This window comes from Stigmatopora argus, chromosome 7 (assembly GCF_051989625.1).
Source record: "Stigmatopora argus isolate UIUO_Sarg chromosome 7, RoL_Sarg_1.0, whole genome shotgun sequence".
Taxonomy (NCBI): domain Eukaryota; kingdom Metazoa; phylum Chordata; class Actinopteri; order Syngnathiformes; family Syngnathidae; genus Stigmatopora; species Stigmatopora argus.
The window spans coordinates 9,925,972-9,949,605 of record NC_135393.1 but is presented as its reverse complement, the minus strand read 5'-3'; the positions used below and the strand labels follow the sequence as shown (position 1 = coordinate 9,949,605).

General features: G+C 38.5%; 1 protein-coding gene across 5 annotated transcripts in view; it reads right to left on the bottom strand.

Moving 5' to 3' along the window:
• The window catches only part of grin2bb (glutamate receptor, ionotropic, N-methyl D-aspartate 2B, genome duplicate b), a 71,248-nt gene that overhangs the window by 14,180 nt on the left and 33,434 nt on the right, over nt 1-23,634 (bottom strand). For all 5 annotated transcript variants that reach the window (XM_077604335.1, XM_077604334.1, XM_077604336.1 and 2 more), the window contains exons 4-8: nt 9,700-9,843; nt 7,904-8,174; nt 6,498-6,690; nt 349-463; nt 79-284 (exon numbers count right to left, since the gene is read on the bottom strand). In XM_077604335.1, coding sequence (XP_077460461.1) covers nt 79-284; nt 349-463; nt 6,498-6,690; nt 7,904-8,174; nt 9,700-9,843 — 929 coding nt within the window. The remainder of the gene's footprint in view (nt 1-78; nt 285-348; nt 464-6,497; nt 6,691-7,903; nt 8,175-9,699; nt 9,844-23,634) is intronic.

Genomic DNA, 23,634 nt, shown 5'->3' with positions numbered 1-23,634 from the left:
CTACAATTTGATTCAATTTAGGGAAGAGAAGAAATTATTTTAACATTAATCACCACTGATCACAGTGACCTCTCTCACATTAATTTGAGTTGTTTACGACAAGGCACGGTGTTCCTCATGCAGGTGCCGCTCAGCGGGTCTACATCCTCCACAATGACAAATGGCGCCTCCTCCAGTGTGACAATAGACAGGTGGTCCTCGTGCTCCGCAACAGGCGGGTAAAGGGCGAAGCGAGGCCACACGTGGTAATTCATGGCCAGAGAGCCCTTCTCCCACTTGCCCACCTGCCACAAATGGGAGTATTTTAGGTTTTGGAATAAAGGGCCACAAGACAAACACCATATTTACCCTGTCCCACTGTCGGTTCTTGTCGAGCAGGATGATGACCAGTTTGGGGAAAATCTGGTGACCCTCGTCGCTAAATGACAGGTTGCGTCCTTCAAACGTCACATTCATGATGTACCTGATAATAATACAGCAAAAGTCAGAAAATGTGTGTGTGTGATCGGAAACAAAAGAAATGTATTTTTGCAGAGTTAGACAGGAAAAAAAGACAGGTTGTTATACAGAACACACTGCTGTGTCAAAAACAGCAGCTGTGTAAAAGGCAGGTATGTTAGTGAGGAATATCACAATAGAAATTCTGCACCATGTTGTCAGTCTGTTTGAAATGTGGACAGGCAGAAGAGGAAAAAAAACAGCCTGTCAACACAGACGAGGTTCGGTGGACCAAGACACTTGCAACTTCTGGAACATTCAAACGGCAACAACAGCATAAAATACACTAAGACCGTTTAGATGAGGGATTTTTCCATTTGATGACACTGATACGTCTTCTCTCGATTATGCTGAGTGACAAAAATGTGTAGAAATGGACAATTCCTGGTCACGCCTCCTATATAATATCTGTTTATCACAATTTCCATTTCCCCAAATTATTTTTGATTACTTTTTTTATGTTTGACGTGGCCGTGAATTTTAGGAAGGTTGAAGTTCAGATAAACACCGTAACCCTGTGGGTTCAAATTTAGGATTGGCTGCCATTTCCCTTGATGCTTTAGCACTAATAAATGTTTTTAATACTAATGGCAAAAGAATCTGAAATATTTTTTCCCCTCTTTAACTTAACGTTTGTTACTGCGTTAATGATTCCCAACACTTGAAGTTACTGTTGACTGGGCCTTCATGTATTAAAATATTATTTGATAATATAAAAATGAAATTTCAAAAAGGCTTATTTAAATTAATATAACAATAAAAGTAATAAAATCAAAGTAGTGAGTAGTAGGAAGTAGTGATTGGTATTTAATTACCTGGCTCCATTGAATAAAATGCCAGTTCCCCTTTAAAAAAAAACCTTAAAATGATGACAATATATTGCAAACTATTTTGCTGACAGACATCCTACAACTTTTAGAACTAGTGACTTAACAAATGCAGACAAAACCTACGTAAAGAGCATATACCGTATTTTTCACATCACACTTTTTTTCATAGTTTGTCCTGGGGTGCGACTTATGCGTGAAATTATTAACATTATGCTAGAGTTATCTGAATAACTCTTAATATGTTACGTCGTTACTGACATTACCAGGCATGCCAGTCAAGTAACGTTAGTATACTGTACACTTATTCAGCTTGTTGTTCTCTATTTAATTTAATTTTAAATTCCCTTTCTAGATGACATGTATGTTTTTGGTGTTGGATTTTATCAAATAAATTTCCCCCAAAAATGTGATTTATACTCCAGTGTGACTGATATATGTCTTTTTCTTCCTTTATATTTTTTTGGGCTAGTGCGGCTTATACTCGGGTGCGACTTATAGTCCAGAAAATACGGTACATCCTATCCAGTCAACAAAAAGAACTACAAACATCATATTTATCATTCATTCATTTTTTTGTCTTTGCATGGTTAATATTCTTCTTTGGTATGGTGGTCAAGACTGGAAGAGTCAGCAGGAGTAGTTCAAGGACTTATATTTCCCTGATTATAAGGAGGAGGGGGAGCTCCCTGCAATGCAATCGTTCCAGTTTTTGATTTCTCCCCTGCTGTCAGGGATAAGGAGGTCTTAGTTGTGAAGGACTAAAAGGTGAAAACCGAAAGCAGCAAAACAGACAAGGAAAAAGAGAAAACGAACAAGTGAACATCTTGTTCTTCCTCGTTGCAAACTGTGGGCCGCCGTCACCATGGCGACATCTGCCTTGGAATACAATTCACCAGAGAAATAAATATCTTGTCTGCATACAAGTACTAAATGCATGAACACGTCATCGGCAGGTGTGAAAAGACAACCACGAGACAATAAATCTATTAAGGAGAGATGAGCAAAGGGCCAAAGATTTAATCACAAGTACCTCCCACTGGAACGCCGGGTGGCTTTGAGTAAGATGACTGGGGCTGGCTGTATTAATAACACACTTATTTCTCTCCCTCCACACACACAAGCACACACACGTACACACACACAGAGTAGGGACTGGCCGCACACTTTGTTATGCCAACACACTGTTTGCAGGCTATTGTGCAAACATTTTGCAATTGGATTACGTTTAAAGACCCTTAAATGAGCAATTTGCTGCCGTCACCCTCGAAGTGACCTGTGTTGAATATGTGTATGCCAGATGTGGAAAAATTACTCACACTGTACATAAGTACAATAAATATTGATAAATATACTGATTTAACTTCTTTAATGAATTTCTGAATACAGTGAAATGAAAGTCTTAAATTTGACACACCACAGACAAAAGTATTTTTTGCAACCTGTTCCTTTCTTTCCTAAATAGGTAGACGAGTCCACTGAACGAGCTGAATCCACCAGTACAGTACTATTTCCTTGGAAAATGGCTGATACTTCAATTTTGCACATTTTCTTTTCTCGACATAAGTGCAGAAAAGTCCTTGTGTAGAATGCTGATGCAAACATGGCCGTTTGAGTTTTGTATGGTGAGTGGGGCTGACAACATTATCGTCTTGTTTAAACATGGATATGTTAAAAAATAGCTATATTTCAGTTTGCAGAGTTTTGGGGTAAAATTGCAGAATTCAAAATGTACTTGAGCTCAAAAGTAAAAAAAGATGCTTACAGGCTATTTTCATAACTTGGCACATTCAAAATAATCTGAGCTCGCCAGTAGAGGGGCCCGGGTGGTCGTAGTTCAATTCAAACTTGTTCTCTACTTTTGAAGACTCAGTCGTTCAGGAACTCTGCAAGTTGATTTTATTTCTCTCATCAGAAATGAGCCTACTTTCACAAAGTATTAAGTGTCTTGTGTTTGAATGTAGGGAGCGAAAGTAATCAAAAAAATACATAACTCCAGAAAAGCTGAAGAAAATATGAAAATACTGCAGCACAAGGGAAGGGATGGAAGGCCTCTTATACCTCAACTTAATGTCATGTAAAGCGTTGCCATAGCAGCCACAACTATCAGCTGTGTTGCCATAGGAACAATAATCTCAGCGGACGAGAAGAATAAAAAAAATGTTCTTTTACCATGTACAAACTTGAATGTTTAGTCTCTACCTCGGTCTCTGATCAATGCCTGCAATCCACCTCCAAGAGTCACCACAAATCACTCATCAATAGGATCCAAGGCTATTCTTTAACCCATGCCATTACTGATGCATGCTGGGACTTGAAGAGCAGCACAAGTCAGCTGCTGCATTTCTCATGTTTAGAGCCCATACTATCGGCCAGGCTTTTATGAGCCGTTTGATACGTTCTCATGTCAGTGATCCCCTCGGACTTGAGTAGAAATAGAAGAAGGGGGAAAAGGCAACTGGGATGAGCTACTAACAAAATCTCAAGCGGCTTGTTCACACCAACTGTTCACTCCACGGCTGTGAGGGGAAGAGCCAACGATGTAATTTAAATATCTTAAGCATGGTGACTTATGTTGATTTCTGCTTATTATTGCAGAGTGCTTCTAAAAATCCAACAGTCTTTCATTGTAACGCAGGGATGTTAAGAAGACAGAGTGTACAGTATAGAGACGCACTTTCTCAACTCTGTGTGTGAGGAAAGAGTGGTTCTCACATGAACGCACAGGCTCAATCAGAATTGGAGCTATGAAAATAGTGTACACTAGGGTGCAATATCACAGCTGAGTCACAAGCGCAAATCTAATTTAGTCGGAGTTGGGAGGCACAGGTAATTGCAATGTGCAAAAATAGTCATGTAATGTCATACCAGCGTGCCAAAACTAGTGAGATACTTTTTTTCCCTTTACATCTTCTAGAAGAAAGGGCCGCTAATATGATTGACAGTCGGCACGGACACGCCTACACCGTCTTAGTACTAACAGGCTAAGCCTCTTTTCTCCCTTTTTAAATTTTAATGATATGTACTATTTTTTTTATTCATTCAAATTTGCCATGGTTGTTAACAACAGGCAAACCATGGCTCAGTGGCGACCAGTCTAGGGTGTAGTTAGCCTTTCACCCGAAGTCAGCGGGGATAGGCTCCAGCGCCCCGCGACCCTGACTTCATACATTTTCCATACCGCTTTTTATCACAAGGAATGCAGGGGTTGCTGGTGTCTATCGCAGCTAACTCATTGAAACTTCGCCTAAACTTAAGATAAAGTAGGAAAAGACAACTGGATAAGCAAAAAAAATAAAGAAATTGGCGCTATGTATAGTCATTGATCTTTTGAACCACTTGATTGTAAGGAAACCTTCTATGAATACATCAGTTGGGCTTCACATGCCTTAATGCACAATACGTTTGGCTTGCTGGCCCACTTATAAGCCGAGGCAGGATTTATCAGACAGCCCCTTTTATTGTGGCCGTTGAGGAATGCAATAACGCTGCCATGCTGCAGCCGCAGGAGGAACTACAGTACTTTAGAAGGTGACATAAGAAGAAACTAGCAAGCAGCTTACGCCTCCCATGGCCTGCAGTCAAAATTGTCTTCTTAGCTTTAAAATCACAGTCAGTTAGTACTTGCAGACAGTGGGGCAAAAAAGCAGTCTCTTTCCCTCAATGCAGAGGCTGGCATAAAGTCTGTCACTTCAACACATTACCAAAGCAATTCAAAAGAGAAATCAGTGAATAGATTACAATAGTAAATAAATAAATGATATTAGGCTTTTTTCTAGCCTTATATGCCAATGTAAGGGCATCATTATTTGTATGAATCGCTTTAATATTCATTGAAGGATTATCATTTTGCATGTTCCAGTAGAGTGGGAGGGGTGAACAGTGGCGTTTTTAGAAAGGAGGCCTCCTCAAAACAGGCTAAGGACAATTCTAAGAAACTCCATGATAATAAAAAAACGACTTTCCTGGTCTCCCTGGGTAAAAAAAATAAAAATAATAATACCTTATAAAAGTAACAAAAAATGATGTGTCTTCAAGCAATCAAAGGGAAAATTTGAATGGAAGTGGTTGATTACAAAATGCATCATTTGTTAAAATCACACAAACATATACACACGCCTAAAGAGTGATGGTGGTCGGCCCAAGGCGCAAAGGGACCCTCTGGGACTGAAATATTCATGTTTGTGATGTTACTGTTTTCTCTGTGCTGTCGGAAGAAGATCTATAGATGTGTATCATCACAACTATTATTACAAGTGGGAAAAAACATGGATAAAATGAACTGTATAGTAAAACACTAACTTACACACGTTAAACTCAAAGGAGGATTTCTGACCTTTTTTCTTTTCTTAAATTCCAGTAAAGAAAATGACAAAATTCCGGATGGCCAAGTTAAGTTTTAAAAGGCTTAAGAATTACATCAGTAAGTAAATCCATGCATTTGCCATACACCAACCTGAATCTAGAAATGTGTTAAGATGGATTTCTAGTTGGCTTTCTTAACTAAACAATTGCTCTTGTCTTGCAATAGAAGGTGGATACTTTCTATTCCCCATAAATTTAAATGGGGATGAATTATTGAACGGCATTGCTCCTGCTTTTCAGTAATGTGCCAAAAGGCAAAACAAGGATGTTCATGGGATGAGGGGAAAAAATGCTTTGTCTCACAGAAAGTGTTTCTCGATCTGTTGTAAAAAGGTTTCATTGTACTGTTAATGTACTCTACTTGCTCTACTTGGGTGTGGCCCTCATGTCTTCACAGCCTTATATTCAAGGTATCAGTGACGTTGCAAGAGTGTTGCTGCACTGTATCGATTTTTAACTGCTTCAGGCAATGAAAGTCCGACTGTGATTTACTTTAGGTGGACTTGGCCTGCACCCCCACCTCTTATTGATTAGCTCACATTCTCCCTCCATGCAAGACAATATGATTACAGCTTTGTGAGAACTCAGAGACTAAGAATATGGTTCACAATAACTTGATACCTTAGCAACCTATGACAGCCGGTAAACTTTTTTACAAATTATTGTACCCCAGCCAACTGTGAGACTCACCCACACCTATGGGGAATCCCCCCAATGAGTTATCACCTTTCGTGGTGTGACCCAATGAGCCAAGGAGATATGTATGTTGACAGTACTCTCAATATCATTGAGCATATCTTTGCCTACCTGAGTATTTCCTTGGAGTGGCCAGTGTTGGTGTTTTTCTTGTCAGGTGTGCCAAAGCAGCTGGATTTCATCAGATTGTGAGGCCCCCGGTCCAAAATCATGGTAGAGGTCGCCGTGGCAATTATGGCGACTGCATCACGCACCCTCGCCTCAATGTTGTAATCCCACTCATCGTATGATACAGAAATCAGCCCTGTGTGGGGAAATGACATATGGTTAAAGGAAAGGGGGGCATGGCTGAAAAAATAAAAATAAAAAGTGAAGGGTTCCTATAAATTCAATATTTACTATGTAATAGGATAAATTAATATTTTGAACAGATAATCTTTCAGCGGGAATGATCCAGAAATGTAAAAATCACGAATAGTGACTGTTGTTGGCTTAGACTCTTCATAACCTTTGCCAACAACGAAGACTAAAATTAGAGTAGAGCGATAACACTTCAGCACACTTCTATTATTCTTTCTCTATTTGTCATTGCTTTAGTGTTATCTTATCATTTTGGAGATTCAGGAAAGACATTTGAAAAGCATTGTATTTCCACATGAAGCTAATGATACATTCTGTGCAATGAAAATAATTGAATTTGTGAATATCCTACTGCTATAGTTCACCCTAATTTGCATTTACATTGTTAAAACACACACACATGCGCACACAAAGGAAACTGTTAATATCATTATCCATCTGACTGGATAGATGCAGGACATTGAGATTAGGGGAACCCACAAACAATGTATACTAGTTTGGGTGTCCGCTCATTTCAATGTAGGTTGGTGAAGAAGAACAATGGTATGAAAATAAAGCAAAACTGCTTATTACAGCAAATCACACAAAACATTAACATGTTAGTACATATTAGTATGCTAATATGCATCTTTGGGGATAGATTTTTATTGCTGCCGATGACAGTGGGTCATCTGGTTATGCTTGGTTATCCAAGCATGAAGAACCACTGATGTCTGCATGCATTTCGCTCACCCATAAACAAGTGTATTTGGAGGGTTATCGTCCTCGGGTGGTTTGCATTTCTTTTGTTTCACACTCAGTAAACAAATGTATTTGGTGCCAAGTTTGGTGTCAGAACTGACTTCAACAGCTGTCAACGGCTACTTGTCGAGCCATCTTGTCTATTAATAACATTTAAATAATATGTAATATGATAATTCACTTTAAAGAAAATACAGTATGACAATAGCAGAAATCCAATTCATTTAAACTTTGGACTGGCTGTAAATACTCATTATCCAGGTAATGCAATCATTTGCTGCCACCTCTTTACTTAAAATAGATTGGATGTTTAGCACCATCATGAGTTAAATGAGTGTCCTATGAAGTGTTATAGTGTATGTTTTGTGTTGTTGATAATGACGACAGGGCCTATATCCGATTATTATTATGTGTACCTATTGGGAAAACAGAAGGTACATGGTCTGCATCTCCAGCCACCAATGAGGGGACGATCCATGTGAAGCCGTAACCAGTGAGACCCACAGAATGAGCCACCTCGAAGATCGTGCTGGCCTCCTCCTTTGTGCAGTACAGCAGGATGACCGGACTTTGCAGTTTTTTTAGCTGGTTCTGGAATTTGGAGTCGCCGTCATCGACCGACATATCCAGCAGGAGGACTTCCTCCAGCTCCCAGCCCACAAAACTGTTGTCGATGGTACTGCGGACCTTGAAGAATATGAGATGACAGACATCATGTAAGTCCTAATCACTGTAAAACCTGGGTTTGATCTCTTATAAAAAAGATTGCATAATTGCACTGGACTGTGAAGTTCTTAAAAACTATTCTGCAACATATTTATTGAATTGCAGTTATGGATCCATATTAATCAGGGCATTCCCAATAGCAGGCCATGGCTCAGTATTAAGATGAGCAAAGTCAAAAGCTATGAATGGCAAAGGTTGAGCACCTCTTTCTAGAAGTTGCGGACTGGTCAAGATCATCCCAAAAGCAAAAAAAACAAACCAAAATGCCCTTTCGACCTCTCGTATTAAACTGCTGCTGGTATGAAAAGGACTATTCTAGGCGGTACTACCTTTTCCTCTGAGGATGTTGATCATAGAAAATTCTCAATTAAAAACTTGCCGGATTGATATGCAAGATTCCATTAAGGCATTCTTATAAATCCAGCCAAAAGCCAAGCGGTATTCTAATCTGCTTGAATTTGTTGATTTCAGTAAACACCGTAATAAACATCCACCAGTGTACGTGGTGTTATGATGGATTGCATTGGCAATAGTTTCAGTATAAAAGATAATAAAAACCTGTATTTATATAATGTACTTAAGTTTCAAAATTGAAAAGATCTTTTTCCAGGTAATCATATTTTCTGTTGAAGGTAAAAGCTTTTTCATCATTGTTGCTGGAGAAAATGAATGATGGGGTTGTTTTGCCCTTGGATTTTATAGCAGTTTGTAGTTTAAGGTGTCAGGGTTAAATCAGTCTCTCTGGTTTAACATTCATCGTTCCAACAAGGAACTCCGTAGGACTGAAAGATTTATCAAGTTGTAGAGTAGCAAACGTTTTTCTCTTCAACCTTATTATCAGTTTAACATTTTCTCTTGTGGAAATATCAATTGTATGGCTAGTGGTCCGCATTACTCAGGGTCTCATTGCAAGTCTTCGCACAGGGCGCCAGATAAGGAGCCTATAGTCTCAGTGAGCAGCTGCAGTTAGAAAAAAAGAAATGTTCTGCTGCTCTGATTTTTTCCATTAAAGCAATCCAAAAAAAAACTGGAACACGCAGTCCATTTACATCATAGTCTGCCAACCTTATCTTTTTTAAAAGCTTGAAATTGTGGTTTGAACCCAAACAAGCAGATCCTTTGCTTTGTCTGCTTTTTAGAGGAAAGCGCTTCATCATTTATATATATCAGCTAAGAAATATTACAAAACATAGGGTGGATGAAAAGCACACACATTTTCACACATCAGCAGTTTCTGCAACTGAAGGGAAACACATTAAGTGAAAGCACTCCTGTAATGTACGCCAAAGTGACAGATAATAACAGCTAAGTGATTCTCTCAGCAAAAGTAAATGCTCTTTCTATGAAATAACATTCCTCACTGACCTCAACTTGTCATGAATTGACGCTCATTTCCAAAGGCAGTACATATATCCATTGTGATGATAACATGGCAGACAGTTGCCATATCTCAAAGTATGCAACACGTGCACTTGGGTTCAATCACCTTATTGACAAAGTCCTGGTAGCCAGGGTAATACGTGGTGACGATGGAGAAGATGTACCAGTCATACTCTTGCATTATATTCAGCATGACAGAGGCCTGCTGCTCGATCGACGGGCCGAACTGGAAAAACATTGAGTTGTCGTCCTGGAAACGGGAGAAAGAGAGCCAATTAGCCAACAAAGTCAAACATCATGGGAGGGAAATTAGAAGTGAAATACAATTATGACACATGCACAGCGACTACCACACCTAAGAAACACCTCAGTCACTAAGGGCTGATGCACATTAACAATGATGCCACAATTCAGGATTTCACCAACTTTTTAGGTAGATGTTTTTACCTTATCATAGAAACCTGGCATCAATTTTCTCACTGATGCACAAAACCGAGCCCGTAGAGTTGACTAAAATGTTGATATACTTGCAGTAAAGATGGTAAAGTAAAGGCAGTCACAGAGATATTTGATATTTACCAATGCGCTGAGTCACACACACTGGCTACACAATACCGTGCTTAGAGACACAAAACTTTGAAAATACTACATTTTTGTCTGCGGTAGGCCGTGAATTGTAAATTTAAAGTACTTTTAACCTCTTCTCATTCAGCTACTGATGATGCAGGATCATGAGCAATGCGAGGTTCGGTATTTTTCTTCAGGTTACTTTAACATACTATCCACCAGAGCAATAACATATATATTCTTTTCATTGTGCATTGTTTGGCTGGTGCGACTTATAGTCCGAAAAACACGGTAAATAGGAAAGCTCTGGCTAGCATTAAAGAGGCATTGAAAGAGGCAGTGTTTTGGGGTGTCAAATGGACACATATTGTCAAAATAGTCTTTTTACGTATTACAACAGGCTCAATTGAGAGGGCATCTCCAAAGCGAAAGTATGAGAAGAAGGAAGTGCTGTCTGGTGTTTTGAATCAGGGAAGGGTCATCCATCCATGTCAAAAGCGGCAAGCGACTCATAAGGCCGTGGGAGTCGAAATGGATTATTCATGAGGTGTAAGTGACTGGAGGCGACATGGCAGAGGGTCTGTAATGAGAGCGGCATCATGTCAGGGGTCCTCTGTGTGACAGTAGATGACGACTGGAGCTACAACACTGACTGCTGTTCTGTGCACCAAGAACACATGACTTTGTGCTTAGAAAAATACAATTCACACACAGTATGCCCAGAAGTGGAGTGTCTATTATATAGGGAACACACTCTGCACTCTGATTGGATAGGGTAGAAGATTAAGTGCCTTTAAGGACTTGGACTATACAAATCAAATGCATTGTTATGTTGAACACAATGATTAACGGCACTCAATAATTGCAGTCATCCTGGAAAATTAACCCTCCCCAAAAATCAGTTGAAATAGCATGCTTATTAGGTAAAAGCTCACACACAGCAATTCGTTGCGATTTTTTTTGGCTAGAAACGTCATATTATTTCTAGTATCCTTGGTCAGGTTGCTTAATGGGACTAATTATATATTTGTAATACAATCATTTTCCCTTCAACTGATCCTCACAAGGCTCACAGGATATTTCAATAATACGTAATTATAATGCAAGCTATAGTATGGAGAGTAAATCACCAATTACATGCTACATAATGAATAATTTGGGTAATTCTATGAAATTTGCTGCTATATTAAAAGTCTGCCAAGATTTGGTTTTCATTGAATTCAAGGGCGTGTTTCACATGGTATTACGCAAATATTGAACTCAGAATCTCACAGAAAGCATTAAAAATATACTAAACAATTTTTTGTTTTATTTCACAAATAATGATGATACAGAATGATATTGATTCTTTGGGTAACAAAACGAAATATGCCAATATTATAAAGTCTCCCGTCATTCCATTCCAAGACCCTTTGATTTATGTATTGATCCAGAACATCAACATTGTTAAACCCCTCGTAAATTGATAGAACTTTAAGTGACACTGAAAATTATATTTTTAAACAATATAAGCTATGGTTGGTCTATATTATTGTTATTTTTAATGGGTGATTGACAAAGTCAAGAAGGACGGATGAATGCGAATCAAACCATAAAACAATGCCTCACTACACTAAAATAATTGCTCCATGCTTTTATAATTATATATTTGTCCATTTATCTATGTTAGCAAGCTATACTTTTATAATTTTAACACTAACTTATTTCATACAAGCCTATCACATTATAATGTGATATTACATTTTTGGGACGTTGGTGGGGGTAGGAATACACTTCTATATGCAGCTCCAGTACATTAATCACATGTGCAATAAATTGTACATGTTCATGCCAACACATGTGTGCAGAGCATGTATGCATGCACATGGACAATCGGTCATACTTGTGAATCATGCAGGAGAATGAGTGCTCATCAGGCACAATACATCAGACCCCCTCTACCTCCTGTTATTTTATTTTCTGCCACAGGGACAGAAATGATTCGCTACCTACTTTCCACGGTAATGAGGCGCCAACACTGCAGTGTCAAGAGAGGGTGAAAGGATTGGTATTGTTGAAATAAAGAGGGTTGAGCGGGGGGATAATAAATGTTTGAATCTACTATCACGTGACTTTTCTCCATTTGGTGTTTATAAGTTTAGTTAGTGTTTTTTGTTACCGTCAAACCCCAAGGAGTATCTATGAAACTTGGCATTTTTGATGTGTTGTTTACTACATGTGAGTAAAGGATGGCTTGTGAGTCTCCCTGATATTGTTAGTCGTTTCCTGATGCCCGCCAGCGAGTCGGGTAAAATATCCCAAAAAGTTTGCAACTATGCAAAAGGAGTGTTTTTGTTTTGGTCTATTCTTTGAAAATGCGAGAGAGAGCATGTATACAAAATAGTTACAAGACTCTGCTTGACATAGAAAATTGGATTGGATTGGATTGGATAACTTTATTCATCCCGTATTCGGGAAATTTCATTGTGACAGTAGCAAGAGGAAAGGCATAGTTATAAGTAAGACAGTACAGTTGCAAAGGCCACAGAACAACAAAGCAAAAGCAAAAGCACAAAGTACAAATCAAAGTAAATGGGATCATTAAGAATCACCAAATCAAATCATTAAGACAGAAAAGCAGCAAAAACACAAAACGAGCAAGTGGACGGAGCTACCGCCACCGGCTGCCACTTGAACGGCGCCATCTTGGTTGCGGTAGCAAAAACGGATACAGACTCAAAAAGACGTTGTAAAGTTGGACAAAAAAATGGAACCACACACAGGAAGACTTCCACAAGATGGGGAACTTCTGCAGACTGTGACCGAGGTAGAGAATATGCAGGCTAATTGGATTTGTCAGGGGAATTAGCCAATAAGGTTTTCAGTTGGGTGGGCTTCAATTTACTCTCCTATCACCAAAGTTATCACTTAGTAAGCCCGTGAGATGGCATAGAGCGAATCCACCAGTAAAAAAACAACAACTGTTGAACACTGGTCTACAAACACTGTTGTTCTGCAATGTGCTCTTGCTCCTAATGATCTCAGGGGTGTGGGCTTAGTTCATGTGTGCCAGGTTCTGCTCCTCAATAAATGTTTGCTTGCCCTTCGTTCAGTGTGTGTGCAAACCGGTCAAACTTGAACACAAGGCTATCTTTCCTTATTTGCTCCGTAATATTTAGTGTTTAATGTTCAGTGTGTGTTACTTATACAAGCCTTAAACATACAAATGCACTTATATAAACCTTCAATATACTTATATAGGCCTTAAACATAAATTATAATACAAAATATAGCACTGAGCAACTTACGAACAAATTCAACTTATGAACAATCGCTCGGAACCTAAATCGTTCGTAAGTAGGGGAGCGTCTGTATTGTCTAGTTAAGGTGTAGAATGATGGCACTATGTCGAGGTGCAAGATGTGCAACAGTGAATTCAGCATTGAAGACTGGAATTAATTATTCTAAAAAACATTTTAAGGTGGGCTAGGTTTAGTACAGCATTTTATTTCATAAGTAAATAATCATTATAAAATGAAACAAACCTTAGGCTAAATTAATTAAAACCGTACCTTTTGCAAATTATTAATGAGTTATCAGAACTTGTAATGTGGGAGCACAGATCCATTTACTGTTCCTCCTTTATCCATGATCACAAGCTTTGGTAAGAAACTGAAAGGACAAGGTTGCAGGTATAAGTGAACAAAATGAGTGTGTATGAGTGCTTAATTGGATGTCAATTCATCACTGCACTTCAACCCAGCTTGCGCTGTAGCACTTTCTGCACTTCCTCACTGTGATTTACCCATTGTAATTGTCCTGGGGGATCAATAGTCCTGTCACAGCTGACCTTTATGTATTTTCTCTTGGTGACATGTTGAGCTGAAGTGACTTTGCACGCATACACACTCACCTCCTCAGGTGCCTTTTATTTTGTGCCACTTAGTACTTACAGTGCTTCTCAATCTATTATCGGCTCAGTCTCTTGCTTTGTCTTGCTACCGTTTTTTATTTTCTTATTTTGATTTTCGAAAAAGTGAGCTAAGTGGTGAAATTAAACCCTACCATTCAAAGGGACCATAAGAGTACCACTTAATTCATTCATTCTATTTCAGTCTAAACTAATCTTATTCTTCCTCATTTTTGCAGTTAGAATCTTTAGATAAATGGTACTCAAAAGGCTTTAGTGAAGCATTTTTTTGTTCCAATAATATACTTCTCTATTCTTTCTCCCTTATCAATTTCTGCTGTAAGCGCCATTTTTTCCATCGTGTTCTGCAGTTTTATTATTTGAAGTCACCAACATGCAGTTAGAGCGTACCTTGCAGCTCTTACAAATACAATTCCTTTATAAATGTGTTATCACTTCATTTTTTAGCTCCCACATCTTTTCCAAATGTTATGAGTGGGCAGGATTCAATTTGTTCCGGAAACAAGCCTTATATCTTTGTTAATCAAACAAATTCAAAGCTGCAGCCAGATCCCAGCTAAGGCAATAAAAAAACAGCGTTCAAATTTGGATCAATACCAAATTTTAAATCTCCATATATACACCTAATCCTGGAGAACACTTTTATCCAGATTTTCAATAAAATGTAATGGGCCATCGAATCCCTTGATTAATTAGTATTTGACGCACTAAGGCAAAAAAATAAACATTTATCTGAAACTCTAATTTTTGCTGATATTTTAATCAAAATGGTTAATAATTTAACAACAATATTTCATTTATTTATTTTCCGATATAGCCCCACAAATATTCTTCATCTAGTTTTATGGAAAACTACAATATAGTAAAAAGTTAGAGGCTAGTGAACATCACTGACCCTACTGCTAACAGAATATTAGAAATGTTCTGGCTACACCACAAAGCGATGATAAGCCATCTAGAGTAACCAGTGATAATGATACAGCTGGGATTTTCTTGATTCCAACTCAGTCTAGCAACAAAATTGAATTAATATGCATTGTATTATTACTACTATATCTAAATGTTTTATGAGCTGCATGAATGGCTGACTTACAATGGGCTATAAGACAAAGTCAGTCTTGCAAGTAGCAGATAAATAGGAAATGCAAAGAAACGACACATCAAAGACAGAGACTGTGATAGCAATCTAAACCACACATGCCTTTCAACACATCACTTTGTCTCATCCGGACCGGATTATTTCACTGTTGTGGTTTTGACCAGGCTTCGGTCTAACGTTCCCGATGGCTCAGGGTGACTGACTAATGCCAACAATGATTTTTTTTGTAAATGTTCTGATATCTACTGTATCTGCCGGGCCAAGTTAAAAGCATTACACCATTGGTTTACCCAATTTGCCAACTGCAGACAATTCAAAAGCCTTTCAAATCAGTTCTCGTTTTGATGCTGAAAATGGGGGCAAAAGTAGTAATATTTCAATGAGAGCCTTTTTGAGGGGCTACGCATGCTTGTGTTGTTTGAAAATAGGATATAAAATCTGTTTAATGTTTTTTGTGGGCATTTAGATTGTAGACTGTTTCCCCAAAAACATGTTAAAGGTCAAAAGAAGAAGTAGGGTGGTGTCACTGATGTACTTTCAAGTCTTATATTTCTTGGGAGCAGGTTGTGACCAATTAAAGTACTGTCACTTCAGTGTTCTTCCTGATAAAAATTCTCTTACATCTTGCCGCCACTTCCTTCTAACGTCTCAACAAGTGACATCAAACGTGGCTTTTAAGTTTCAGCACGCTCAGAATAGTCTTGACGTGCTGAATATGCAAATGCTGCGCAACTGACCATATTTCTCCTTCAGTCAGGGAGTAACGAGTAGGATCTTGCAAAGTTCTTTTGTTGTCGTTGATGTGAACTTCATTTATGCACAGCGTGTGTTGACAACTAATAAAAACAAGTTGCAGAAGTCTTACGCAGTAAATTGATTTTATTCCCCACATTTGTCGCTTTGGGGCTGCTTCGTCTTTCGGAACAACTGTCTCTTCATAAACGGACACCATCTTTACCCACAGTCCCATCCTTTCGATTGAAACGCTTGAAGGTGGGACTTTGCAAATTGTATTTCCCAGTTCTTTGAAAGCATAGAGTCTATGCCATAGAATAAAGCTGTTAAGATTGTCTGGCATCGCCCTGCTGCGACAGTGAAGGGTTCTGAGGGCTCGAAAGGATTTGGCATGTCATGCCTATCAAAGCCTCTCTCCAATTAGATTTGCAGAGGAAGAGCAACGTATCAGGCCCGTACTCAACACGCTGTAGTGGGAGAGGATTCGACAGAGAGAGGAGGGGGGGGACAGATAGAGAAGTCCCGCAAGACAAACCAGACAAAAGCTATGAACTCACATTCACATATTGTAACACACAAAACAGCAGCGTGTGGATCGCGCTCGGCAACAATCAGCTTTTCCACTCCATCACGCTCGTCTTTTTCCTCCTTTCATCTTCCTCCCTCTATTTCACTTCCTCACAGTCAGAGCGCTAGCTTCTGCTGTCGCTGTCAATCTTTTTCAGTGTGAACTCGCAGCCATGTTTATAATCAGAGCCGATACACACAGACAGACACACACACACACATGGACACCCTGTTAATTAAACACGTATTCAACTGTTTGTATTATCAACGACCCTTTTTCAAAACACCCCGCTCCACTTAACCCATCTTAAACATCCTATAATGTCCTGATTGAATGGAATGTTGCTATTTCAGTCGATGAAATGATTGTGGAAAAGGCGGAATATGATTCATTCCCACAGTGGGACTGTCTTTGGAGAATGTATATGTATGTATATATGTATATATATGTATATATATGTATATATATATATATATATATATATATATATGTATATATATATATATATATATATATATATATATATATATATATATATATATATATATATATATATATATATGTGTGTGTGTGCATGTATGGATGGATGCAGATAAACCCGATGAAAATTAGGACAGAGTGTGTGCTATTGTGTCCTGTTTGTGAGTGACTGAACAAACATCATTATACTTATTATTTTAACGTAGGTAAATGGATTTCATGCTTCAGCACTTTGGCTGCTTATTTGTGAAGCCTGAATAAGCTTTACACCTCATGCTTAATAGTATTTAGACGTTGAGCGATATTTCAAATAATTATTGTTATTACCTAATAAATGGATGTGATCTATCAGGTCGAAAATAGAAGTTACATTAAATACATGGATTTTAATGTATTTTTGCGAGCTGTGTTTTAAGACTTTTGTTGAGTCAAAGTGAATTTAGTTATGTTAAGTTAATGAGTTGGTCCACACGGCTTTCACTGTGCAAAATTCATGGCTTAATGCGTGCAGCCTTGTGAGGTTGTATGTTTAAATCTCAACAGTCCTTCAATGCTTGAGAAAACATGGAAAACGGAAAATATATATATATATACATTGAAATAAAATATGATGCTTGCACTATTTTGCGTGTTTCACTATTTCTTAAGTGCACATGATGGTCTTAAGACATATTTTGGACCTCTGAGAAATAAGGAGATAAAACTGCTCATGAAGCTCATGAATTAACAGCTCGGGAAATTACATCATGGCGATGAGAGGGGAATAAGGATACAGAGGGCCAAGTCACCAAATGTGGCTAATAAGGAGCTCAATCAAGGTGCAAGACTTGGTGGGCTTTATTTATCTACATCTACAAAGGGAAGGAAACTAAAGACAAGTACATGCTGCCTTTCATACTGCCTCCTGGCTTTTGCTGTGGGACACACAAGGGAGATCCAGGATGGATCCATACGGCATTAACTATGATCACTGAAATCTGGAGAGAAATCTTAATTTGTCAAACCAATTGAATAAGTTATTCTTCTTAAGGAAAGGCAAACCAACCTTTTCTGGTTTGGAGTCACATGACACACCTGACATTTGACCCTGTTAAAAAAAACTAGGGAATGGAACTTGTGCTGCATCACAGTGAAATGCATACATTAGATCATTTTACATAACAGTCAATGGCCCACACATTTTCAACATAGTAGACAACAAAAGGTAGTACGTCTCACAGCTCTAATTAAGACTGATTTATTTCACTAAACTTTCAAGCAAAAATCAGCAATAATTTTTGCTCAAACCTCCCCCAGTTGTGATCAAAAAACAACAACAACAACAACTTAGATGCCAGCAAATCCATCCTGATGCATTTGAAATGATTCGTATCAATAATTCACAATCAAAATGTTATGCCTGCTCTACGATTTTGTAAACCTAACCCACTTAAAGGCACAGGAGACCAGAGAGAACTAAAATCCTCCACGAAGACATTGGCCATCCAGATACACTTTCAGCAATTTTCCCCCATATCAGTGCAATCTACTACAAACAGTAAACACATTGTGAATTTCTGCATTCACGATGTGCATTTCTCTCACGATCCCTGCAAATACAAGCCACAGCAGAGCCTTCCTATTTACTTATAAAAAAAAACACCATGACATCTTCAATTGTGCACCACTGGCTACTGCCTTGTAATCAACTGCACAGTCTAATGAGTGCTAATTAATCCCTTTATCTTGAAAATGTGTCAATCCCATTGACAAAAATGCAATGCCTAGTGAACACCCACCTCTTGTCACCGTTCACGTCACAAGTAGGAAGCAATTAGTGCATTGGTACGATGGAAAAGCACTAACATTACACAAGGAGATCTACTCTAGATAACTGTTAAAATGAATGCCAAGACAGTTTCAACCTGATACACCACTTACATGGAGGCCATTTCATCCCATCTTTTTTCAAGATTTTTCCATGTTCTCACAATGTATTGCAAAGGAAGTACCTGAAGGAGTTAAACATCTAAGTCGATTTTCATGGAAAAAGAACATCAAAAAGAAAATGCTGCTTAGTTGAAGAGTGGCGGTTCCGAGAGGAGACTCATTTAGTGGAGATTTTTTCCAAGAATAGTGGTTCATAAACCTTTCACACTCAAGCACCACCTTAAAAAGTCTCAGCTTTCCAATGTTGTCAATATTAAAATAGAGAAATGGGATAGAACTGATGAGCAAAAATAAGCAAAATGTTTATTTAAGACAATTATAAGCCACTCTCATATCATGCAAGTTTTAAAATTAACACTGGCCTTTACTATAGAAAGAATTACAGTGGAAGACAAGGAAAGACCAATGTGTTTACTCTCTAAAAATGTGGGTGCAGAAAAAAATTAAGCCAAATAAATCAAGGCACCACCTACCGACATTAATCTACCTACTGACTAATCACACTGATAAGCCACTTGAGTCTTCAACTGAAAACAATCATACTGTGCTTTTCCTAATTCAACAAATTACACCATTTATACTCACAGTAGAGTCTTAGTAAGTCAACAAAAAAAAAATCCTCTTCCGAGAACTGTAACAGAAAATATTTAAAAAAAAAACACTATATTTGGTGGTTGCAGTCAATCTTTTCGGGATATGTACGTACTGTTCTTCCCGACCTTTAAGAATCACTGATCAGTGCTTGTGACAGGCGAGACAATTACTAAAAATGCTCATCCACCCAAATGAATTGAAAGTGGAAGATGTGCCTTGACCTATTAAAGGTTTTGAAACAAGCCCCTGCTGAATAGACTACATGTCATATTTTATAGTCTCTTCTATTGTGCATAGCCCTCCTTGACAGGACTAAAAGGTGAATTAGTTTCAAAAAGAGCAGGGCCCGCTCAGGCAAGTGGAGGAATCAATTTGGCTTAACCCCTAGACCTGCCAGTTAATAGAAGAGTCCTTTATGACAAGTTGATTATTCTTTTATGCTCTAGCTGCAATGCTGGTAATTAATCACTGAGACATGGGAGCAGTGTTTACTGATTGGGCAAGATCGTTCCAATCGAAACGAGCTGCACACCAATTAGCTCTGACCAATGCCAAACATTTATGGAAGGTAACAATAGATGAATATAAATGACACCGACTTCTCCTTGCCAACATTTTACCGCGTGTTTTCAAAGCGGTAAGTCACAAAAAAAGTCGAGTGAACTTTAAGCACTTCACATTAGAGCAAGTCAAATACCTGCGTACACCTGGTGACTGCTAGAATGCTTGCATGTTTTTCCAAATGGATGCCGATGACTCATCCTATTATGCTTTGGAGTCAAAATATGCGCAGCGAGGAGAAAATCTCCCACGTGAAACTCATTCTCTGCTTTGCTCTCAGCAGTGAAGGTGAGCTTGTCACACAGTCAGAGATGATGGCACCGCTTTACACGGCCTGCTTCTATTCAACCGCATCCAAATCACCCCCATCAACAGTGTGGATAACAGTTAGTCACACGTTAAATCAAAACCAACATTCACACAAAAGTGTAAAAGCAGTTGATCTTGACAGTCTTTTCCGCATTTATCCATTTTGTTCTCCAATCCCTATGAAAATCTAATTAAAACCAATCAATGAAAAAAGATTTGAATGATGAGTTAACAAAAAAAAATTCTGCTACTTATAGTATATTTATTCATTCATTCATCTTCCATGCCCCCAGGATTGGGGAAAAGTGAGAAAATAAACATAGGATGTCTAGTGCCCTTCCTTGTCACATTTTTTTGTATACAGAGCCCGTAACTACCAACTACCATATTTTTCCGACTATAAATCGCACCAGCCAAGTAATGCACAATGGAGATTTATACTAGAAGTCGCATTTTAGAGAAGGCAATTTTTTGTTTTATCAGAAACAAGAACAAGCATACTTTAAAGTAAAAATATTTAAATGGAGAACAACAGGCTAAATAGGCACCTGTTAATCTAACATTTACAGGTTTTTTTTTAAGTATAGTCTGAAAAAAAACAGGTTTTCAGTGGTCCGAGAGAAGAAAAATAAGTCTCACTTGAGTATTAGTCCCAGTCTCAGCCATACTATGAAAAAAGTGCCACTTATAGTCCGGAAAATACAGTTCCATATTGTAGGCTCAACAGTGATGTTTTGAATGAGAGGAAGGGTGGAGCTAATGGAACATTTATTCATTTTCTGAACCGCTTATATGTTAAATTATGTTGTTACTATGGCACTGATCCAAGTGTCTTCTTTGGTAAGTCATGAATAATGTCTGAAGGTTCTATCCGTGCAGATGTTCTACCCAACTTTCTGTCTATCTAGTAACAAAAAAATTCCAGTTTATAAGAAAAATAATTTGCAGTTTATCCACATTGGGCAAAACAAAACCCACAAAATGATTCCAGACAGTGAAGGTCCTCATCTTTGGCTACCCACCTTACGGCAGTTAGAAATTTCAATCTGTTAATAATTGGCATCTCAGCCTCAACATAAACATGAAAAAGATGCTACTTTCCAAGCATGAAATCATGTTAAATTAGGAGGATTGTGTGATCCCCAAAAAGCTTGTTTCACACTGATCTTTCAGGCTCTTTGATTCCGCAAAAATATGCAAAAACAAAGAAGTTGTGTAAAAATGCCATCTCTCATCTGTCCCTGGAGTTCTTTCTAAATTTTCTTTCTGTTTCATTATATAATTCAATGATAACAAACATGGTTCATGACACACACCATAGAAACGGGTTCTCAGAGAATGACAACCAATGTTCACTCCAATCTATTCTGTCGAAACAAATGTTAGACTCAAAGCCAGTTGATGAGAAGGCAACCTTTGTAAACAGAAATCATTCTTGTTCAAGCTAACTGTAACAAATCTGTTTACACTTAAAATAAAACGATTAAAAAAAACAGAGACAGAAGAAGCTCATTTTTTAAGGTAGAAATGTGCCGTTTGTCTCATTGTGCCTTGCAATTAACCAATTGCAACGGGTCTTAGTTTAAAAGGTGTACTCTTGTAACACTTAATCATTTTTTCCGCTGAATTTGGCCTTTTTTCCTTTGACTTCACCTGCAGCCATAATACGCAATATTTGTCAAAATGCCCTAATGAGCCAGCACTCTATAGAATGTCTTTGAAGCAATTTAATGCCCTGAAAGAGTTAAATGTCTTTAAGTAAGAACCAGTACTTTTTCTCCGGTCTTTCCCCTTCTCCCATTTATGTCATCCTTTTCTATGACCACCTGAGGCAAGCGGTGTACACTGGAGTCAAGTGCAGTGTACAATTTGAGACAGAGGGTTCAAAACCTTGTCATCATGTGATTTTTTTTTCTCCCGTTGCACATGTCTGGGACTTCCTGGATCTCTCCTCTTCAACTGCCTCTACCCTTGCGGCACATTCCTCATGTGCATCCAGGAATTCTTCTCCACCTGGGGATCAACGTGATTTTCTACCAACTCTCATTTGTACACTCACCCTGAATAACTCTATTCTCCTCTTTTCCCTCACACACTCATCTACTCTGGGTTGGCAGGTTAAAATAAAAATAAATGAATAGGATGACACCAGTTAAGACTGATAAGTGTGGCAGTCTGGTGACTGATAAGCACGCAAATAAATCCATCATTCCTTTCATCCGCAATCTGGAATCCACCTCGCTATGGATGATGCCCCTTCCCCTCTATGGGCCGTCCTTCCATATTTTAAAAGTTGGGGTACGTATATTGTTCCTGTCCAAAATGAAATAAGACTTCTCCTAAACTATTATATTAATGAAAAAAGACAGATGTAACACAAAACTTACAATTTACCCTTTGTTTTGTTTTGGGCTACACGTCTCTAAAGTGTTTGTGACTGACAGCAGCTGGCCTGTCAAAGAGCCACAAGTCAAGATGCTAAAAAGTGAAGAGGGGCAAACAGGACAACGTGAGGAGACAGGATGAGACGTTTCTAATTCAAAGAGACGTGCAGTGTTTCCGTGGCAACTGGGTTCCCATGGAAACGGCCGTGCTAAAGATGCCATTTGTGTGTGGGCAAAAATATACTTATACTCTGTAGTATATAGGCAGAAATATAGATGTACAGAAATACCGTGTTGGCACTCGTGCGTATGAGCAGGCTGTCACATGAGCACAATTTCGGTCAATAACCCACCTGAGGTTGCGCTTCAGTAACAGACTACTGATCCGCTCACTCATTTACAATGTGGGTTGATTTCCTTCTCTAATCCTTAGTTTCAATCATTGATCGGACTATTATCAAATTTGGCTAGAATGGCAGAGGTGTAGGTTTTTCCCCCCGCGTATTTTTTCAGCCAGGACAGTTGAAATCTACACATACCAGTGGTGTGTCGTCAGGGCCTTCAAGGCCTTCTCTGCTGGCCTAAGAAATATCTGAATCACAGACTGATGTTGATTATATTTTGTCCATGAATACTTATTAAATGATTCAAAATTGTCTGTTTGCTTCCTTTCATTGCTTTTCCCCTTGGTAGCACTGCTTCCAGATGTGTTTTCATATTGAAGCATTTAACCAATCACATTTCAGCCATTATTTGTTGCCAGGGTCAGAAATCTGCCTCAAGGCCTTCACAATCAGTTCTGCAGGCTCTGCTGCATTAAACAAGCGTCGATAAGACTGTTGCTTTAACCAATCAGATTTCGAGTTGGCAACACCACAATGCCTTCTCGCAGGCGTAGGGATAGG